Source organism: Schistocerca nitens, chromosome 5 (genome assembly GCF_023898315.1).
Source record: "Schistocerca nitens isolate TAMUIC-IGC-003100 chromosome 5, iqSchNite1.1, whole genome shotgun sequence".
In the NCBI taxonomy this organism is placed as follows: Eukaryota; Metazoa; Arthropoda; class Insecta; order Orthoptera; family Acrididae; genus Schistocerca; species Schistocerca nitens.
In genome coordinates, this window is record NC_064618.1 from 781,876,121 (window position 1) to 781,896,539 (window position 20,419).

The following is a 20,419-nucleotide window of genomic DNA, read 5'->3' on the forward strand; positions in this document are numbered from 1 at the left end:
CCAGGTTTTCAATTGTAAGACATTTCCAGATGTGAACTCTGACCACAATCTATTGGTTATGAACTGTAGATTAAAACTGAAGAAACTGCAAAAAGGTGGGAATTTAAGGAGATGGGACCTGGATAAACTGAAAGAACCAGAGGTTGTAGAGAGTTTCAGGGAGAGCATAAGGGAACAATTGACAGGAATGGGGGAAAGAAATACAGTAGAAGAAGAATGGGTAGCTCTGAGGGATGAAGTAGTGAAGGCAGCAGAGGATCAAGTAGGTAAAAAGACGAGGGCTAGTAGAAATCCTTGGGTAACAGAACAAATATTGAATTTAATCGATGAAAGGAGAAAATATAAAAATGCAGTAAATGAAGCAGGCAAAAAGGAATACAAACGTCTCAAAAATGAGATCGACAGGAAGTGCAAAATGGCTAAGCAGGGATGGCTAGAGGACAAATGTAAGGATGTAGAGGCTTATCTCACTAGGGGTAAGATAGATACAGCCTACAGGAAAATTAAAGAGACCTTTGGAGAAAAGAGAACCACTTGTATCAATATCAAAGGCTCAGATGGAAACCCAGTTCTAAGCAAAGAAGGGAAAGCAGAAAGGTGGAAGGAGTACATAGAGGGTCTATACAAGGGCGATGTACTTGAGGACAATATTATGGAAATGGAAGAGGATGTAGATTAAGATGAAATGGGAGATATGATTCTGCGTGAAGAGTTTGACAGAGCACCGAAAGACATGAGTCGAAACGAGGCCCCGGGAGTAGACAACATTCCATTAGAACTACTGACGGCCTTGGGAGAGCCGGTCCTGACAAAACTCTACCATCTGGTTAGCAAGATGGATGAGACAGGTGAAATACCCACAGACTTCAAGAAGAATATAATAATTCCAATCCCAAACTAAGCAGGTGTTGACAGATGTGAAAATTACCGAACTATCAGTTTAATGAGTCGCAGCTGCAAAATATTAACATGAATTCTTTACAGATGAATGGAAAAACTGGTAGAAGCCGACCTCGGGGAAGATCAGTTTGGATTCCATAGAAATATTGGAACACGTGAGGCAATACTGACCCTACAACTTATCTTAGAAGAAAGATTAAGGAAAGGCAAACCTATGTTTCTAGCATTTGTAGACTTAGAGAAAGCTTTTGACAATGTTGACTGCAACACTCTCTTTCAAATTCTGAAGGTGGCAGGGGTAAAATACAGGGAGCGAAAGGCTATTTACAATTTGTACAGAAACCAGATGGCAGTTATAAGAGTCGAGGGGCATGAAAGGGAAGCAATGGTTGGGAAGGGAGTGACGCAGGGTTGTAGCCTCTCCCCGATGTTATTCAATCTGTATATTGAGCAAGCAGTACAGGAAACAAAAGAAAAATTTGGAGTAGGTATTAAAATCCATGGAAAAGAAATAAAAACTTTGAGGTTCGCCGATGACATTGTAATCCTGTCAGAGACAGCAAGAGACTTCGAAGAGCAGTTGAACGGAATGGACAGTGTTTTGAAAGGAGGGTATAAGATGAAAAGCAAAACGAGGATAATGGAATGTAGTCGAATTACGTCGGGTGATGCTGACGGAATTAGATTAGGAAATGAGACACTTAAAGTAGTAAAGGAGTTTTGCTATTTGGGAAGCAAAATAACTGATGATGGTCGAAGTAGAGATGATATAAAATGTAGACTGGCAATGGCAAGGAAAGCGTTTCTGAAGAAGAGAAATTTGTTAACATCGAGTATAGATTTAAGTCAGGAAGTCGTTTCTGAAAGTATTTGTATGGAGTGTAGTCATGTACGGAAGTGAAACATGGACGATAAATAGATTGGACAAGAAGAGAATAGAAGCTTTCGAAATGTGGTGCTACAGAAGAATGCTGAAGATTAGATGGATAGATCACATAACTAATGATGAAGTATTGAATAGAATTGGGGAGAAGAGGAGTTCGTGGCACAATGTGACAAAAAGAAGGGACCGGTTAGTAGGACATGTTCTGAGGCATCAAGGGATCACCAATTTAGCATTGGAGGGCAGAGTGGAGTGTAGAAATCGTAGAGGGAGACCAAGAGATGAATACACTAAGCAGATTCAGAAGGATGTAGGCTGCAGTAAGTACTGGGAGATGAAGAAGCTTGCACAGGATAGAGTAGCATGGAGAGCTGCATCAAACCAGTCTCAGGACTGAAGACCACAACAACAAAAATGAATCTTGAAAGACATATGTAAAAATGTACAGAAAAACACATTTATCATTCAATATAACTGTATTTAAAAACAATACTGATTTATTATGTATATTATTCTCTGTTCTATGCTAAAAATATTGTCACAGAGAAGAAGGTGTAATTACATGAATGACGAACACGAACTTCACTTAACGAAGGTTTATGCAGCACTTGCTCATACAAGAGCGTGGAGCGAACTGCCTCCAGCCAGAACACATATGGTATATATATAGTTACAGAAAATTCCAGTACAATGATTCTTGACATTTGTGGATACTTTTAGAATGTACTCAAACTGAATATAGAAATTAAAATTTCACTGTTCAGGGGAATTTTGAACTCACGACCCTCTATGCAACAGGTTAGTATCATAACCACCATATCTTGGTAACTGTCATACTCAGCTTCTTCTGTAACATTGCTCCCTCCTAAAGGGAACAGCGTCTCAGTGTTACGTCCTCCTAGTCCGGGAACGAGTCATCGGTCCTGCATACTCCGACTCCCGATGACTGATGTTCGCCCTCGCAGTGATCTTCTTAGAATTTCCTTTGCCACTACGCTCTTTATCACCTTTTTGCTTGTTGCTGGAGCTTCAAATTTACCCTGGGTTGCAGGATCCTTATAGGGCTTCATTCGAAGGATGTGGACCATTCCTCTGATCTTTGGTTGTCTTGTGTCAGGGTCAAAATCTTCAACGTCACAAGTAACATCAGACAACTGTCTTACAACCTTGTAAGGTCCAAAGTAGTGCCTGAGGAGCTTCTCAGAGAGACCAACCTTCTGAACAGGAGTGAAGATCCAGACAAGGTCACCAGGCTGGTACACAACAGGGCAGTGGCTCGCATCATACCTTCGGCGATTGTTTTCTTGAGCCTGCAGTGTGCGGAGTCGAGCTAAAAGCCAAGCTTCCTCAGCTCTGGTTAACACCTGGCTGATGTAGTCGTCGTCCACGTCATCAGAATGTAACGGAAACGCAGCGTCCAACGTCGTAGTCGCCTCATGCCCATGCACCAGGAAAAACGGCATAAATCCTGTGGTGTCTTGTTTGGCGGTGTTGCAGGCAAACGTCATGAAAGGTAGCACCTCATATCAGTTGCTCTGCTCAACACTGACGAACATTGAAAGCATGTCGGCCAAGGTCTTATTAAGGCGTTCAGTAAGCCCGTCAGTTTGCGGATGGTAGGCAGTCGTCATGTAATAAGTAATGTAGCGCCGACGGTTTATCTCTGTCACAAGATTCAATTAAAAAACTTTCCCTTGATACATAATTAACAACCTTGGGGCACCGTGTTTTAATACAATGTCTTCCACGATGAATTTGGCTACCTCGAATGCTTCACAGCTTTTGTACTGGCGCAGCATGTCAGATAATCAGTGCAAACCATAATGCATCTATTGCCACTAGCAGACGTTGGAAATCGTCCGAGGAGGTCAATCCCAACACGCTGGAAAGGCGTTTCAGCTGGTGGAATTGGTGTGAGTTGACCAGGTGGTCTCTGAGAAACTGCCTTTCTCCTGTGGCACTCTCAACAGTGAGACACATTGTGATAGACACTCCTAAATAAACCTGGTCAGAAAAATATCTTGCAGATCCTATTGTATGTCTTAATAAATCCTAAATGTCTGGCCTCACGTGTGTCATGGAATTTCTGTAGAAAATCTAAGTGAATGTGTTTAGGAATCTCTGGTAGCCACTTCTTTCCAAACAAGTCAAAGTTTTTCTTGCAAAATAATCCATTAACTACCTTAAATTGTCCTTTCACATCCTCTGACCGATTTAAGGCAAGCATCATTTGAGATATCTTGGGGTCTTTCTTCTGCTCAGCAGAGAGATCCTGGAATGCAGTGAGACATTCATTCACTATCTTCATCAAAGTCTTAATGGTCTTGCACAGGGTTTCTTGAGAGACAGTCGGCATCTTGGTGTTTTCTTCCACTTTTGTACACTATGGTAATGTCATACGCTTGAACATGTAGTAACCACCTGGTGAGTCATCCTGTTGGATCCTTAAGACCTGTCAACCAACAAAGTGAATTATGGTCTGTAACAACTGTGAATGGCCTTCCATAGAGATACTGTCGAAATTTGCACATGGCCCAGATCACAACAAGACATTCTCTTTCTGTAGCTGAGTATTTTCTCTTGGCTTTTATAAGTGTCCTTGAAGCATAGGCTATAACCATCTCTTTTCCATCCGAAATTTGCACCAGAACAGCACTGATCCCATACCAACTGGCATCTGTGTGTAGTTCTGTGAGTGCTCTCTCATCATACAGACCAAGTACAGGGCCAGTTGTCAGGGCTTTTTGCGACACATCGAAAGAATCTTGTTGAGCGCCACCCCTGATAAATTTAACATCGGCTTTTAACAACTCTTGGAGTGGCCTAGCTTTGATAAAACGACGGTAATAAGAACATAATCCAAGGAAGCTTCTCACATCTCTAATAGTTTTAGGAATAGGAAATTCCGTTATAGATCTCACCTTTTCATGGTATGGCCACACACCTTAGTTTGACACAAGGTGTCCAAGTATTTTGATTTCTTTTGCTCCAAAGAGACACTTTCTTGGATTAAGTTTCAGTCCGCCTTGTTGGAGACACTTAAGAACGGCCCTCAGTCTTTTTATATGTTCATCAAATGTCTCTGAGAACACTATAATGTCATCTAAGTAACAAAGACACAGTGTCCACTTCAGGTGACTTACAAGATTATCCATCACCCATTTGAAAGCTGCTGGTGCATTACACAAACCAAATGGCACCACCTTAAACTCATACAGGCCATCAGGGGTGATGAATGCAGTTTTCTCACGATCAGCCTCATCTACTTCAATCTGCCAGTATCTCGAGTACATGTCCCTGGCTGAGAAAAACTTGGCCCACTTCAGACAATCTAGGGTATCATCAGTTCAAGGAAAAGGGTAAACGTCCTTTTTAGTTATCTTATCAAGCTTCCTGTAATCAACACAAAAGCACCAACTGCCATCCTTCTAACTGATGAGAACAACTGGTGACTACCATGGGCTCTGTGAAGGCTGAATGATTCATTCTTCATCATTTTCTCTACCTCGTCGCAAATTATTCGACGTTCCGTTGCTGACACACGGGACACTCTCTGGTTTATTGGTTGGTCGTCTCCAGTGCTAATCCGGTGCTTCACCGTCAATTTGTCTAATTTGCTCTTCACCTGCGGATTGAAGCATTCAGAGAACTCTTGAAGAGTGGCAAGTAGTTTCTTCTGTTGTTCCTTAGTGAGATCTGGTGATAGACGAGCTAGAAGATCTTGTCTCATAGTGGTAGCACTAATTTTGCCCACAGACTCGGCATCGGAGGTTTCTGTGTTGCTCAGCTGATCGGCAGTTAACAGCTCAGCGTTTGCTACGCACACGTGTCTTGGAAGAATCTTCAATTCTTGGCGACAGTTAATTATCCACAATTCACCAAAACCATTCTTAAATGAGACGACAGAGGCTGGAGAGACCAAGTTATTCTTCAGTGGTATGCTTCTCTTACATTCCACTACAAGATCCATGGGTTGATGCATGGCATGACACATGACAGTTACCTCTCTAGCGATGACTGCAGGAATGATCACTTCATCCAGCACACACAGTCTCCACACACTCGGATGCGCATCTTCCTGTCCACAGTATCTCATCTCGTCTAGCTTAATTTTTGAGCAACCACAATAATTGCCTGAGCTTTCAAAACGTTCCATCCGAGAATGACCTCATGACTACAATCTTGTAAGATGATGAATTTGAAGGGCTGTGTATGGCCACTTATACCCACACGAATGACACATCTTCCTGTAGGTTTTACATATTTCCCATTAGCCACCTTCAGCTGTTTTGTTGTCAATAAATACAGTTTCCTGCAACTGATGATGGTACTTCTCCAAAATGACTGATTATGATGCACCAGAGTCCACAAGCGCTTGGGCTGGTCGGCCATCCATGAAGATATCGGTGTAGTTTCCTATAATTTTTGTAGTGATCGACGGAAGAGGATTTTTCTCTTTGGTGGTCTCACCTCCAAGGAAGGTCGCACCCTTTAGTTTTCCAGGTTGTGCAGCTAGTTGATTGGCTGGAGCTTCTAAATGGTGATGGAGACCTTGATCAGCATGTTGGGGAGCGTCCTCTCCAGCAGCTAGCTTGTGGCGATGGTGACCTACGTCATCCTGCACCCTATCTTCTTGTTCATCTTTGTCGGCCTGGAGTTGGCATCAGCTAAGATCAGTCTGCTGTCTTCTGGCACAGGCATCATCAAATATCTGCCACCTTTCTCGACAACAGCATACCACATGTCCTGGTCGACCGCAGTGGAAACATACTGGTTGGTTATCCTGGGTCCTCCAGATGTCAGTCTTCCTTGGTGCCCAAACAGGTTCCTCATGCGGCATTGTAGGAACATGACTTCGCCTGGATCCTGACATTTTCACCGCTTTAAAGGGAAATGAAAGATGAGAGACTGGGTTCAATGTCTGTTCCACTTCCTCCCTTATGACCTCTTGAAGCGTCTTGGTTTTTTGCTCACTGTGCAATCCAAGTGCCTTCTGACCTTCCTCCCCCACTATCTGACGAAGAACACTTGTGAATCAGTGTCTTCCTACATCACAGACATTGATACGGTGTTTGGAAGCCATTCAAACTTATTGTAATTCTTGTTTGATGCATTGTCTCAATATACTGGCACCATTTTATGAAGTCGTCTGCTGTCGAAACTTCCTTCATGAGTAGGGCTTGATACATGTCCTCAGCAACACACTTCATGAGATATGCAACCTTATCTTCCACCTTCATTCTAGGATCCACTACTTTACACAGCTCCAAGACGTCTTGAATGTAGGATGCTGTAGTTTCTCCTGGACGCTGTGCCCTGCACTTTATCTTCAGCCTTGCACTTCTGTCGTCGTGTGTCACTGAAATACTTGCGCAGTTCCACCTGGAATACTTCCCAGCTTGTTAATGTCTCCTCATTGTTCTCATACCATTCTTGGCAGTGCCCTCCAAGTAGAAACACATAGTGTCATACCATCTGTTAAATTTGGCTATATGCTCTTATACCTTCAGCCACTTGTTTGGATCTTTGCCATTGTCACCAGGGAACCCGGAAGGATGTCTCATGTGGTGGCACACAGTTGCTGTCATCTTAACGTCCTCCTCTTCTTCAGTCTCCGATAGATTACAATCTCGAACTCAGGTTTCTCGCCACGTAAACGGAAGCTCAGTTGTGGCCTGATGGGAGCCACTGTGTTGTCGATAATGTGAGCTATCACAAGTTCCAATACCCAGCGCCTCCACCAGAATAATGTCACATAGAAGAAGGTGTAATTACATGAATGACGAACACGCACGTCACTTAACGAAGGTTTATTCAGCAACTGCACATACAAGAGCATGGAGCAAACTGCCTCCGGCCAGAACACATACGGTATATATACAGTTACAGAACATTCCAGTACAATGATTCTTGACATTTGTGGATACTTTTAGAATGTACTCGAACCGAATACAGAAATTAAAATTTCACAGTTTCGAACTCATGACCCTCTATGCAACAGTCTAGTATCATAACCACTGTACCATGGTGACCCTGCTATTCTTCTGTGACAATATTAGTAACTGTGAAACAGTTGAATAATTTTATGTAACTTATGTAATTACCTTCTCACATCTTGATATTGGATGAGGACAGGCGTGAGAGACATTTTAAGGGTACTTATGTTGCATTTTGATTAAATGTGTCTTTATTTACTCTTAAAACCCTTATTCTTTTGCAACGCTAAAAATAATTTATTTTTTCAAAGTAACAGAATGCGCTATACAGCATGAACCATTTCTAAGCGCATTGTACGTACAGAGGTGGGAGGGAGCAGTGAAAAATAGACAAACAAGACAATGAAAGATACATAAACCTGAAACAAAGAGAAGAAAAAGAGTACTTACTGTGAAGAAATGCCAAGACAGAAGAAATTAATGTAAATTAAGGATAGGTTGGTGGTAAGAACCGAGGACATGTTGTGGCGCTAGTTCCCACCTGTGGAGTTCTGAGAAACTGGTGTCTGGGGGAAGAATCCAGATGGTACGTGTAGTGAAACAGGCACCAAGGTCATGATAGTAATGTTGTAGAGCATTCTCTACAACAGGATATTGCATATTGCCAGTATATGCCCTCTGCCCATGCCCATTCATCCTAATTGATAATTTGGTGATAGTCATGACACTGTAAAAGGCCATATAGTGTTAACGTAACAGCTGGTATATGACGTGTTGTTTCACACATGGCTCTCCCTTTCATAGTATATGTTTTGTCAGTTGCAGGGCTGCTATAGTTGCTTGTAGAAGGATGCATAGGGTAAGTCTTGCAGTGGGGATGGTCACAGGGGCAGGAGCCATAGGGAAGGAAGATGGGTGCAGAAGGAGCATAGGGTTTGACAAGAATATTGAGGAGATTGGGAGGGCAATGAAAAGCTATTCTAGGTGTGGTGGGCAAGATTTCAGACAGAATGGATCTCATTTCAGTGCATGATTTCATGAAGTCATGGCCCTATCGAAGTAGCTTATTAATACATTCCAGACCAGGATAATACTGAGTCACCAGTGGTGTGCTCCAAAGTTGTTTTTTGGAGGGATCAGCAGTACCAGGATTGGATGTGATGGCAGGAAATCTGCTTGTGAACTAGGCTGGTGGGATGATTACACACAAGGAAGTATGAGGTTTCTTCACAGTAACCACTCTTTTCTTCATTCCGTTTTAGTTTCCTATATCTTTCATGTCTATTTTTCAATGTGCCCCTCCTACCTCGGTTACATACTCTTATTAACTCATGCATGGGGTTTAAGCAGTAATCTCTGTCTTGCATATTACCCTGCCTTTCACTTTTAAGCACTCAGGTTTTTAAATCTTGACCAATGCAGTCCCCAACAATCGGTTTCCTCTGACCTGCAGTTTTGGGTGACTTTCCCGAAATCTACCACCTTTCCTAGATCTCTTCAGTCCTTTTCCTTCACTACTCTTCCTTCCCCTTCAACCCTTCTGCCTGAGGAAGGAGCCACTGGCTCTGAAAGCTTGCCTCATTACAACCCTCTTTTAGGTGTGTGTGTTCTGCCACCACTTGGTGAGTAGATTTTTTATCTATTCAATTAAATTATTTTGTCAAAAATTGATGTTTTCACAGTTACAGAGTTTTTTTAGTTCTGCTTCTACACTAAGTGACTTGTCAGTTCTGCCTGCACTACTGTCAAGTGTGGGTCACATTGTTATGAATGCCAACGAAAGTTCAAAATTAATATTCTGCAGTTTGTAATTATTGAATTGGGTAGGTAAAGAAAAATAATGTTGAGAAACGCCTTAAATCAGAGATGCACCCATTTCACTGGCAGGAAAATCCTGATGTTTCTCTTCAGAAACAGTCATTTGTGAAGCTTAAATACAACATATGGAAGAAAACAATTTCATTCTGGAGAAAGAACTGTTGAAATATTTGCAAAAGCAAGCATTCAAATCAAAAAGTTCTCAAACCACGATTTTCTTTTTAACAGTCAATTTCAAAGCACTAAGACTTCATCTTCGGGCACACAGCATGGCACAAATTTTAAATATGTATATTGTGAAAAATAAATAATAATAATAATAATAATAATAATAATAATAATAGGAATAGATAATACAAATATTAAAGAAGAATATGGACAAAGACTAACAAAAATACTGAAAACAGAATTGACAGCAAGAAACAAGACAAAAGCTATAAATACCTATGCCATACCAATATTGACCTACTCATTTGGAGTAGTGAATGGAGTAACACACACCTAGAAGCACTCAATACACTTACACGATCACAATGCCACAAATATAGAATACATCACATACATTCAGCAACAGAAAGATTCATATTAAGCAGAAAGGAAGGAGGAAGGGGATTTATCGACATAAAAAACCTACATTATGGACAGGTAGACAATTTAAGAAAATTCTTTATAGAATGAGCAGAAACTAGCAAAATACACAAAGCAATCACTCATATAAATACATCGGCTACACCACTGCAATTTCATAACCACTTCTACAACCCTTTAGATCACATAACATCAACAGATATGAAGAAAGTAAATTGGAAAAAGAAAACACTACATGGCAAGCACCCGTATCATCCAACACAGCCACACATCGATCAAGACGCATCCAACACATGGCTAAGAAAAGGCAATATATACAGTCAGACGGAAGGATTCATGATTGCAATACAGGATCAAACAATAAACACCAGATATTACAGCAAGCATATTATTAAAGATCCCAATACCATAACAGATAAATGCAGACTTTGCAAACAACAAATAGAAACAGTAGATCACATCACAAGCGGATGTACAATACTAGCAAATACAGAATACCCCAGAAGACATGACAATGTAGCAAAAATAATACATCAACAACTTGCCATACAACATAAACTAATAACACAACATGTTCCCACATACAAGTATGCACCACAAAATGTACTGGAGAATGATGAATACAAATTATACTGGAACAGAACCATTATAACAGATAAAACAACACCACATAACAAACCTGACATCATACTCACCAATAAAAAGAAGAAATTATCACAACTAATTGAAATATCCATACCCAATACAACACATATACAGAAGAAAACAGGAGAAAAAATTGAAAAATACATCCAACTGGCTGAGGAAGTCAAAGACATGTGGCATCAGGACAAAGTTGACATCATACCAATTATACTATCAACTACACGAGTCATACCACACAATATCCACCAGTACATCAGCGCAATACAGCTACATCCAAACGTATAAATGCAACTACAGAAATCTGTAATTATTGATACATGTTCAATTACCTGAAAGTTCCTAAATGCAATGTAACATATACCGTACAGTTAAAGGGAAGTCACGCTTGATCAAGGTCCATGTCACTTTCCATTTTTAACCAGACATAACGTCTGAGACAGCAAAGAAAAATAATAATAATAATAATAATAATGATCATAATAATAATAATAAAGGAATTTTGCCACAAATAGATACTACATTTTCAGGTCCCTAAATAATGAGAGACAACCATTATGTTCATCTCTTCACCGGCAGCTTGAGGAATTAGGTTCCTGCAACAAATAGTACAGTGATATACGTAAAGTAATAATAGTTTTAAAATATTATGAACCTTGTACAACCACGAGATATATACTGACTGAAATGGAATTATTAATGCTTCTTACACTGAAATTTTAATATCCTTAGTGTATGGGCTAGGTGGAGGAACTGGCTTTAACTCCGTATCAAGAAAGTCATTTGGCAAAACCTCAGAGATCACCATAAGCACCACTCTCAGTAGGTCTCATGACTAACGTCTCTTGTGATGATCCATGGATAAAAGAATTTGCTCAGTTCACTACACCCTGTTCCGGGTAAACAGTAAAAGACTGTGTCCGCCTCCATGTTGAAAGAGTTTATTGATCTACACAAAGGAATCTGTTCCTGCCAGGGCTTGTCATTGGCTGGTTTGTGATAAATTGGTATTTTGACTTGTATTACGAGCTACCATATATTTGAGTAAATAAGAATGTGCAGTGCTAACAAACAAGTTATAAACATGACAGTTTTATTTGACGTAAATATCAATAATGAAACAGCTCAGAAATGGCTGAAGTACAGGGAGTTGAGCGTAAAAATTACTAAAAATGTGCCATTTGAAACTGAGTCATCTCTATCATAAATGGTACCTCGGAATCAAGGCCACACGGAATATATAGTAATGTTTGGAACTGCTCGAACTGCTGGCATCGTGGAAGAAACATTGTGAATTCACCTGAATGATTTGTGATACTAGTTCAGAACACGAAAGAAACTTTTCAAGTTATCTGTTGCATAGATAAGGGTATCATCATCATCACTATTATTATTATTATTTCTTTCTTTTCTCAGACGTTATGTCTGGTCAAAAATGGAAAGTGACGTGGACCTTGATCAAGCGTGACTTCCTTTTAACTGTACGTTATATGTTATATTGCATTTAGGAACTTTTGGGTAATTGAACATGTATCAATAATTACGGATTTCTGTAGTTGTATATATAAGTTTGGATGTAGCTGTATTGCGTTGATGTACTGGTGGATATTGTGTGGTATGACTCCTGTAGTTGATAGTAGAATTGGTATAATGTCAACTTTATCCTGATGCCACATGCCCTTGACTTCCTCAGCCAGTTGGATGTATTTTTCAATTTTTTCTCCTGTTTTCTTTTGTATATTCGTTGTATTGGGTATGGATATTTCGATTAGTTGTGTTAATTTCTTCTTTTTATTGGTGAGTATGATGTCAGGTTTGTTATGTGGTGTTGTTTTATCTGTTATAATGGTTCTGTTCCAGTATAATTTGTATTCATCATTCTCCAGTACATTTTGTGGTGCATACTTGTATGTGGGAACATGTTGTGTTATTAGTTTATGTTGTATGGCAAGTTGTTGATGTATTATTTTTGCTACATTGTCATGTCTTCTGGGGTATTCTGTATTTGCTAGTATTGTACATCCGCTTGTGATGTGATCTACTGTTTCTATTTGTTGTTTGCAAAGTCTGCATTTATCTGTTATGGTATTGGGATCTTTAATAATATGCTTGCTGTAATATCTGGTGTTTATTGTTTGATCCTGTATTGCAATCATGAATCCTTCCGTCTGACTGTATATATTGCCTTTTCTTAGCCATGTGTTGGATGCGTCTTGATCGATGTGTGGCTGTGTTGGATGATACGGGTGCTTGCCATGTAGTGTTTTCTTTTTCCAATTTACTTTCTTCATATCTGTTGATGTTATGTGATCTAAAGGGTTGTAGAAGTGGTTATGAAATTGCAGTGGTGTAGCCGATGTATTTATATGAGTGATTGCTTTGTGTATTTTGCTAGTTTCTGCTCATTCTATAAAGAATTTTCTTAAATTGTCTACCTGTCCATAATGTAGGTTTTTTATGTCGATAAATCCCCTTCCTCCTTCCTTTCTGCTTAATATGAATCTTTCTGTTGCTGAATGTATGTGATGTATTCAATATTTGTGGCATTGTGATCGTGTAAGTGTGTTGAGTGCTTCTAAGTGTGTGTTACTCCATTTCACTACTCCAAATGAGTAGGTCAATATTGGTATAGCATAAGTATTTATAGCTTTTGTCTTGTTTCTTGCCGTCAATTCTGTTTTCAGTATTTTTGTTAGTCTTTGTCTATATTTTTCTTTTAGTTCTTCTTTAATATTTGTATTATCTATTCCTATTTTTTGTCTGTATCCTAGATATTTATAGGCATCTGTTTTTTCCATCGCTTCTATGCAGCCGCTGTGGTTATCCAGTATGTAATCTTCTTGTTTAGTGTGTTTTCCCTTGACTATGCTATTTTTTTTACATTTGTCTGTTCCAAAAGCCATATTTATATCATTGCTGAATACTTCTGTTATCTTTAGTAATTGGTTGAGTTGTTGATTTGTTGCTGTCAGTAGTTTTAGATCATCCATGTATAGCAAATGTATGATTTTGTGTGGGTATGTTCCAGTAATATTGTATCCATAATTTGTATTATTTAGCATGTTGGATAGTGGGTTCAGAGCAAGGCAGAACCAGAAAGGACTTAATGAGTCTCCTTGGTATATTCCACGCTTAATCTGTAATGGCTGTGAAGTGATATTATTTGAATTTGTTTGGATATTAAGTGTGGTTTTCCAGTTTTTCATTACTATGTTTAGGAACTGTATTAATTTAGGATCTACTTTATATATTTCCAATATTTGTAGTAACCATGAGTGGGGTACACTATCAAAAGCTTTTTGGTAATCAATGTATGCTTAGTGTAGCGACCTTTGTTTAGTTTCAGCTTGATATGTCACCTCTGCATCTATTATCAGTTGCTCTTTACATCCTCGTGCTCCTTTGCAACAGCCTTTTTGTTCTTCATTTATAATTTTGTTCTGTGTTGTAAGTGTCATTAATTTCTGTGTAATGACTGAAGTTAATATTTTGTATATTGTTGGTAGGCATGTTATGGGGCGATATTTAGTTGGGTTTGCTGTGTCTGCTTGATCTTTAGGTTTCAGATAAGTTATTCCATGTGTAAGGGTATCAGGGAATGTGTATGGGTCTGCAATGTAACTGTTAAATAATTTAATGAATATAATAGAGGGAAACATTCCACGCGGGAAAAATATATCTAAAAACAATATATCTAAAAACAAAGATGATGAAACTTACCAAACAAAAGCACTGGCAGGTCGATAGACATACAAACAAACACAAACGTACACACAAAATTCAAGCTTTCGCAACGAACGGTTGCTTCATCAGGAAAGAGGGAAGAACAGGGAAAGCCGAAACGATGTGGGTTTTAAGGGAGAGGGTAAGGAGTCATTCCAATCCCGGGAGCGGAATTATCCGCCAGGCCTCAACCTCCGCTAATTTCAAGTTGCCGCCGCTCATACCTCACCTGTCTTTCAACAACATCTTTGCCTCTTTACTTCCGCCTCGACTGACATCTCTGCCCAAACTCTTTGCATTTACAAATGTCTGCTCGTGTCTGTGTAGATGCAGATGGATATGCGTGTGTGTGCGAGTGTGTACCTGTCCTTTTTCCCCGTACGGTAAGTCTTTCCGCTCCCGGGATTGGAATGACTCCTTACCCTCTCCCTTAAAACCCACATCCTTTCGTCTTTCCCTCTCCTTCCCTCTTTCCTGATGAAGCAACCATTTGTTGCGAAAGCTTGAATTTTGTGTGTATGTTTGTGTTTGTATGTCTATCGACCTGCCAGCTCTTTTGTTTGGTAAGTCACATCATCTTTGTTTTTAGATATGTTAAATAATTTAGTTAGATGTGAATGTGTTGAGGTGAACTTCTTTAGCCAGAAATTTGCTATTTTATCTTTTCCAGGGGCTTTCCAATTGTAAGTAGAATTAATTGCTTGGGTGACTTCATGTTGCAAAATTATCACTTCAGGCATTTGTGGTATCATCTTGTATGTGTCTGTTTCTGCTTGTATCCACCGTGCATGCCTGGTATGTTGTACCGGGTTTGACCATATGTTGCTCCAGAAGTGTTCCATGTCTGTTATGTTTGGTGGATTGTCTATTTTAATGTGTGTGTTATCTATTGTCTGGTAAAATTTCTTTTGGTTTGTGTTGAACGTTTGGTTTTGTTTCCTTCTATTTTCACTTTTTTTGTATCTTCTAAGTCGTTTGGCCAATGCTTGTAATTTCTGCTTCTTTTCATCTAATTGCTCTATCGCTTCTTGTTGTGAGATTTTACCTAACCTTTTTCGTTTTTTTTCTGACATTTCATTTCTTATAAATTGTGTTAGCTGTCCGATGTCTTTTCTCAGTTTTTCTATTCTGATCTGTAGCCTGTGTTGCCATGCTGGTTTTGTGGTTTTCTTCTGTGTGTTGGTTGGTCCTGATCTCTGCCTAGTGTGTATATTTAGTGTAGTGAGTGCTCCTATGTAAACCAGTAGTTGTAACTCTTCCATAGTCGTGTTTTCATTTATTTTGTTGTGTATGATTGTGTTGATAGTTTTTATTGTTGTTTCGACTTGTGGGTTATTTGGCGGTCTATGCAAGAATGGTCTTATGTCTGTATTTGTGTCTTTGTATTCTATATATGTCAGCTGAAATTTTTCTTCTATATCTAACATGTGTGTCACTTTGTGTTCTATTTGTGCTTGTTATTATTATTATTATTATTATTATTATTATTATCATTATTATTATTCACCAACCAAAATTTATAGAAGAAATTATTTGCAGATTTCTTCCCAAACTGTGCTTTTATTTGTTCCTCAAAATGTAAATGAAGTTTCTGATAGTGAAGAAGTACCTTAAGAAATAAAACTGTTTCCTGTGGTGTATAACACCATTGGACATTAAAATTATTTCACTCACCTTAATAACATAGCACTTGTTTTCTTGTCTATTTAGAGCCAACATCACTCTATCAATAATTCCAAGGACTTTGTAGGACTTCAGTTCTGAGGAATGTCTTGATAACTGATGCTCAGACTCCTGGTATTAACCACGCAATTTGATATAACAGCAACATAAAACATAGAAAACATGGCTGTTCATCAATAAGAAAAAATGCTTTTAGAACACAAAGATGGTGTCATACAGAATAAAATAAAACAAAATGATATTTATAAAACAACTGAGGGTGGAGAAGTTTTAATATTACACACTCTGGATAAAAGGTAAATATGAGCAAAGTAAACTGACAGTAATACCATGAATGACAATTAATAATCACAGTTTATTTACTTGGGATATAACAACCTGTCTGTCTTGTAGCTTGGTCCTAGATAAACAGTAATCCCAAACTGGATATCAATGTCATGCCAATGTTACTCTGCTAGCACCATGTGAGACTAGCCACTAGGTGGCAATCACACTGAAACACAAGTAGATTAGGTGACAAGAATCTGCTATACTTATGTCTGGCTTTAAACTCATTAAGGCACAATGGTACAGAACTTGATATCTGCCTCAAACTCCCCTACTGATCTACATGGCAGAGGTGAAGGATAACTGTTGCAATAAGTGTTGGGGGCTGAGTACCAGGTCATCAGGATTGTGAAGCAAAGCACAGTGCAAGGTTGGCTCAGGTGATAGACAACATAAGGGAGTTATATATAAGATTTACAAATGAGGATCAGATAGCGATTGTGGGTGGAGGTGGTAACAGACTGGATAGGGACAGAAGTATGAAGTAAGTTGTGGCCTGTAAAAGATAGCTATTCAAAATGCAGCTATCTTGGGGTCATGATTCAACTCATCTTATTACAGCTGTAAGATGTATGGGGGTTGGGAATGCACTGATGAAGAAGGGTATGGTTCACATTGTAGTGGTGCCAGTTGAGTCTATTAATAGATCAGGTTTCACTGGGCACAGCCTTCATTTCAGTAAGTATGGGAAGGGGAGATTGGCAAAGCTGATATTTAGTGTGTGCAGTGTGTGGTGTGGCACATTCCAGCAAAATGTAAGGGGTACTGGAGATAAAGTTAGTGAACTGCTCATAGATGTTGACTCTGCCATTACTGGTATATCACAGCACCACACAAACAATGTGACATTTCAGAAGCTTTCTGTACTACAATACAGACTAGCTCCCCCACTCTGCAAAGAGCTCCTGTAAAAATATCTATGAAATATGTACAGTATTTAACAATCACTTGATGGATAAAGCAGTTGAACTACATAAAAACTTAGTTTCTACAGATATCATAAATCTCTCTTGAAAATGGCTTTCCAAGACTGCTATCTGATGTACATCTCTGTGGTACTTACAAGGGGGAGACTGAGTCAATAATTATATCAGTGAAGACTAAGGAGTCTCGTGGATGTGATTGAATATCTAGCACGATCCAACAGCACAGCCCCTGCACATGTTAGTCCAGTAATTTTTCCTTTAGGAATGGTCAGTTTCCTGAATGTTTAAAGTACTAAGTACTGAAACTGCTTTGTAAAAATGGAGAAAGCGGTAACATAGACTATTTTAGACCTATTTCTATACCACTGGTGTTTGCAAAAATTTGATTGTCATTTCAGTTCACATAATTTGCTGTCAAATGTACAGTTTGTTTTAGAAGTGGTTTAAGATTTGAAAAAGCCCAATTCCCTTTCCTTTGTGACACTCTGGATAGATTAATCAAAAAGTTGTGAACATTAACATCTTTTTTGATTTAAGTGTTTGGTTGTGTTGATCATAAAATATTACCTCAGAATCTCAACCATTAAGGAATAAGAGAAGCAGCTCATTAGTGTTTCACCTCACATTTTAAAAACATAAAGCAAAAGGTCATTCTCCAAAATAATAAGAAAAACTATGAGTTGCTGTCAAATTGGGGCATGTTTAAGTGGCTGCTGCCTTGAGGATCAGTGATGGTACTACTACTGTTTCTCACAAAAACTAACCTGGAATGCATTGCAGAGCATCTTTTTCTTTCTAAGTAGGTACACGTATACAAAGCAGACACATTTACCTATACAAAATAAATGAAATACAATGATTTTTTGCGTATCAATTTTTCGCAAGTGACTTCACCCATGTAACATGTATGTCACATACATTTAACACATTTCACAAATATTTATACAAGACATTTCATCTGTATCTTTAGCTAATTGTTTCCTGCAGTTGCAGCTGAATTCTAAGGAAACTTAATTCTGCTAGTAATTGCTTGTCACTTTGAGAGAAAGAATTGTCACTGGCAACCGTCTTATCCTCTGCTGTTTCGCACCATGTGATTCAACAGAAAAATGTAGTTGTGGTATTGAACAAAGTAGCATGATCTTTGGCCACAAAACATGCAGGCAACATTTTTGGCTGTCTGCAATGCTAATTAACACAATTACCCCCAACCCTAGGGATAGTAAGGGTATCTCACTCTTGCAGTAATTTTTATACAAATAATGACCCCTGTGCATACCAAATCTGGTTCAAATTGCTCCAGGCATTATTAATTTACATTTTTATGTCAACTGTTTTCACCACAAATTCTCAGTGCTAGGGATGTCTCACTACCACATTAAATTTTTCCATATAGCAAGTGATACATATGCTAATTTTGGTAGAAATTCCTTGAGACATTACAGAGATATGTTGAATTGTCACTAAATCTGCACCCCCATTCCCTGTCCCCAAGTCTCTGGGTGAAATGTTAATGTTATTGTCACTGCCATAGCAACCGTCACCAAGAAGTCTAGTGATCCCAAAATCTATGGATTTGATATTAATACTGCTTGTTACTGGAATTCCTCACATGTCATGACTTCCCACCCCCTCACACACAGGGATAGTAGGAGTATACTAACAAACAATATGAGCCACATACACACAAAATTTGAATGGAACTGCTCCAGATGTTCCTGAGTCAAGCTTCCTAGACATCCTCTCTTCACCCCAATCCCTATGGAAGGTAAGTGGTTTTTACATCCACAAAATGCTTCACAGGCATGCACACAAGAACATGCCAAAGTTTCACTGTAACTAGATTTTATTTATTTACATGTCAAGTTCTGTAGGACCAAATTGAGGAGCAAATCTCCAAGGTTATTGAACGTATCAGTACACAAAATTACAACATAAAAGTAATAACAGATAAAAATAAATGTTTATGAACCCGAAAAAAGTCAATCCATAAGTTTAAGTAAACGCAATCAACAATACAACAAGAATCAGCTTACTTTTTCAAGGAACTCCTTGACAAATAGAAGGAGTAATTCATTAGGAAACTCTTCAGTTTAGATTTGAAACCGTGTGGATTACTGCTAAGATTTTTGAATTTGAGTTGTAGCTTATTGAAAATGGATGCGGCAGTACACTGCACACCTTTCTGCACAAGAGTTAAGGAAGTCCAATCCAAATGCAGGTTTGATTTCTGCCGAGTGTTAACTGAGTGATAGCTGCTTATTCTTGGGAATAAGCTAATATTGTTAACAATAAATGACAGTAAGGAATAGTGATGAGGCAACAGTTTGTTGCGAAAGCTTGAATTTTGTGTGTATGTTTGTGTTTGTTTGTGCGTCTGTCGACGTGCCAGCGCTTTCGTTTGGTAAGTCACATCATCTTTGTGTGTGTCTATACATATATAATAGAGGGAAACATTCCAAAAATATGTCTGCTTGTGTCTGTATATGTGTGGATGGATATGTGTGTGTGTGCGAGTGTATACCTGTCCTTTTTTCCCCCTAAGGTAAGTCTTTCCGCTCCCGCGACTGGAATGACTCCTTACCCTCTCCCTTAAAACCCACTTCCTTTCATCTTTCCCTCTCCTTCCTTCTTTCCTGACGAAGCAACCGTTTGTTGCGAAAGCTAGAATTTTGTGTGTGTCTTTGTGTTTGTTTGTGTGTCTATCGACCTGCCAGCGCTTTCGTTTGGTAAGTCACATCATCTTTGTTTATATATATATATATATATATATATATATATATATATATATATATATATATATATAAAAATTAATAGAGGGAAACATTCCACGTGGGAAAAATATATCTAAAAACAAAGATGATGTGACTTACCAAACGAAAGCGCTGGCACGTCGATAGACACACAAACAAACACAAATATACACACAAAATTCTAGCTTTCGCAACCAACGGTTGCTTCGTCAGGAAAGAGGGAAGGAGAGGGAAAGACGA

The 20,419-nt window shown here is 38.9% G+C and overlaps 1 protein-coding gene across 1 annotated transcript in view; it reads right to left on the minus strand.

Moving 5' to 3' along the window:
- LOC126259648 (ribosomal protein S6 kinase delta-1) overlaps nt 1–20,419 on the minus strand; it is a 207,463-nt gene that overhangs the window by 100,920 nt on the left and 86,124 nt on the right. The window contains exon 8 of the mRNA XM_049956580.1: nt 16,165–16,284. Within this exon, the coding sequence (XP_049812537.1) occupies nt 16,165–16,284 (120 nt within the window). The remainder of the gene's footprint in view (nt 1–16,164; nt 16,285–20,419) is intronic.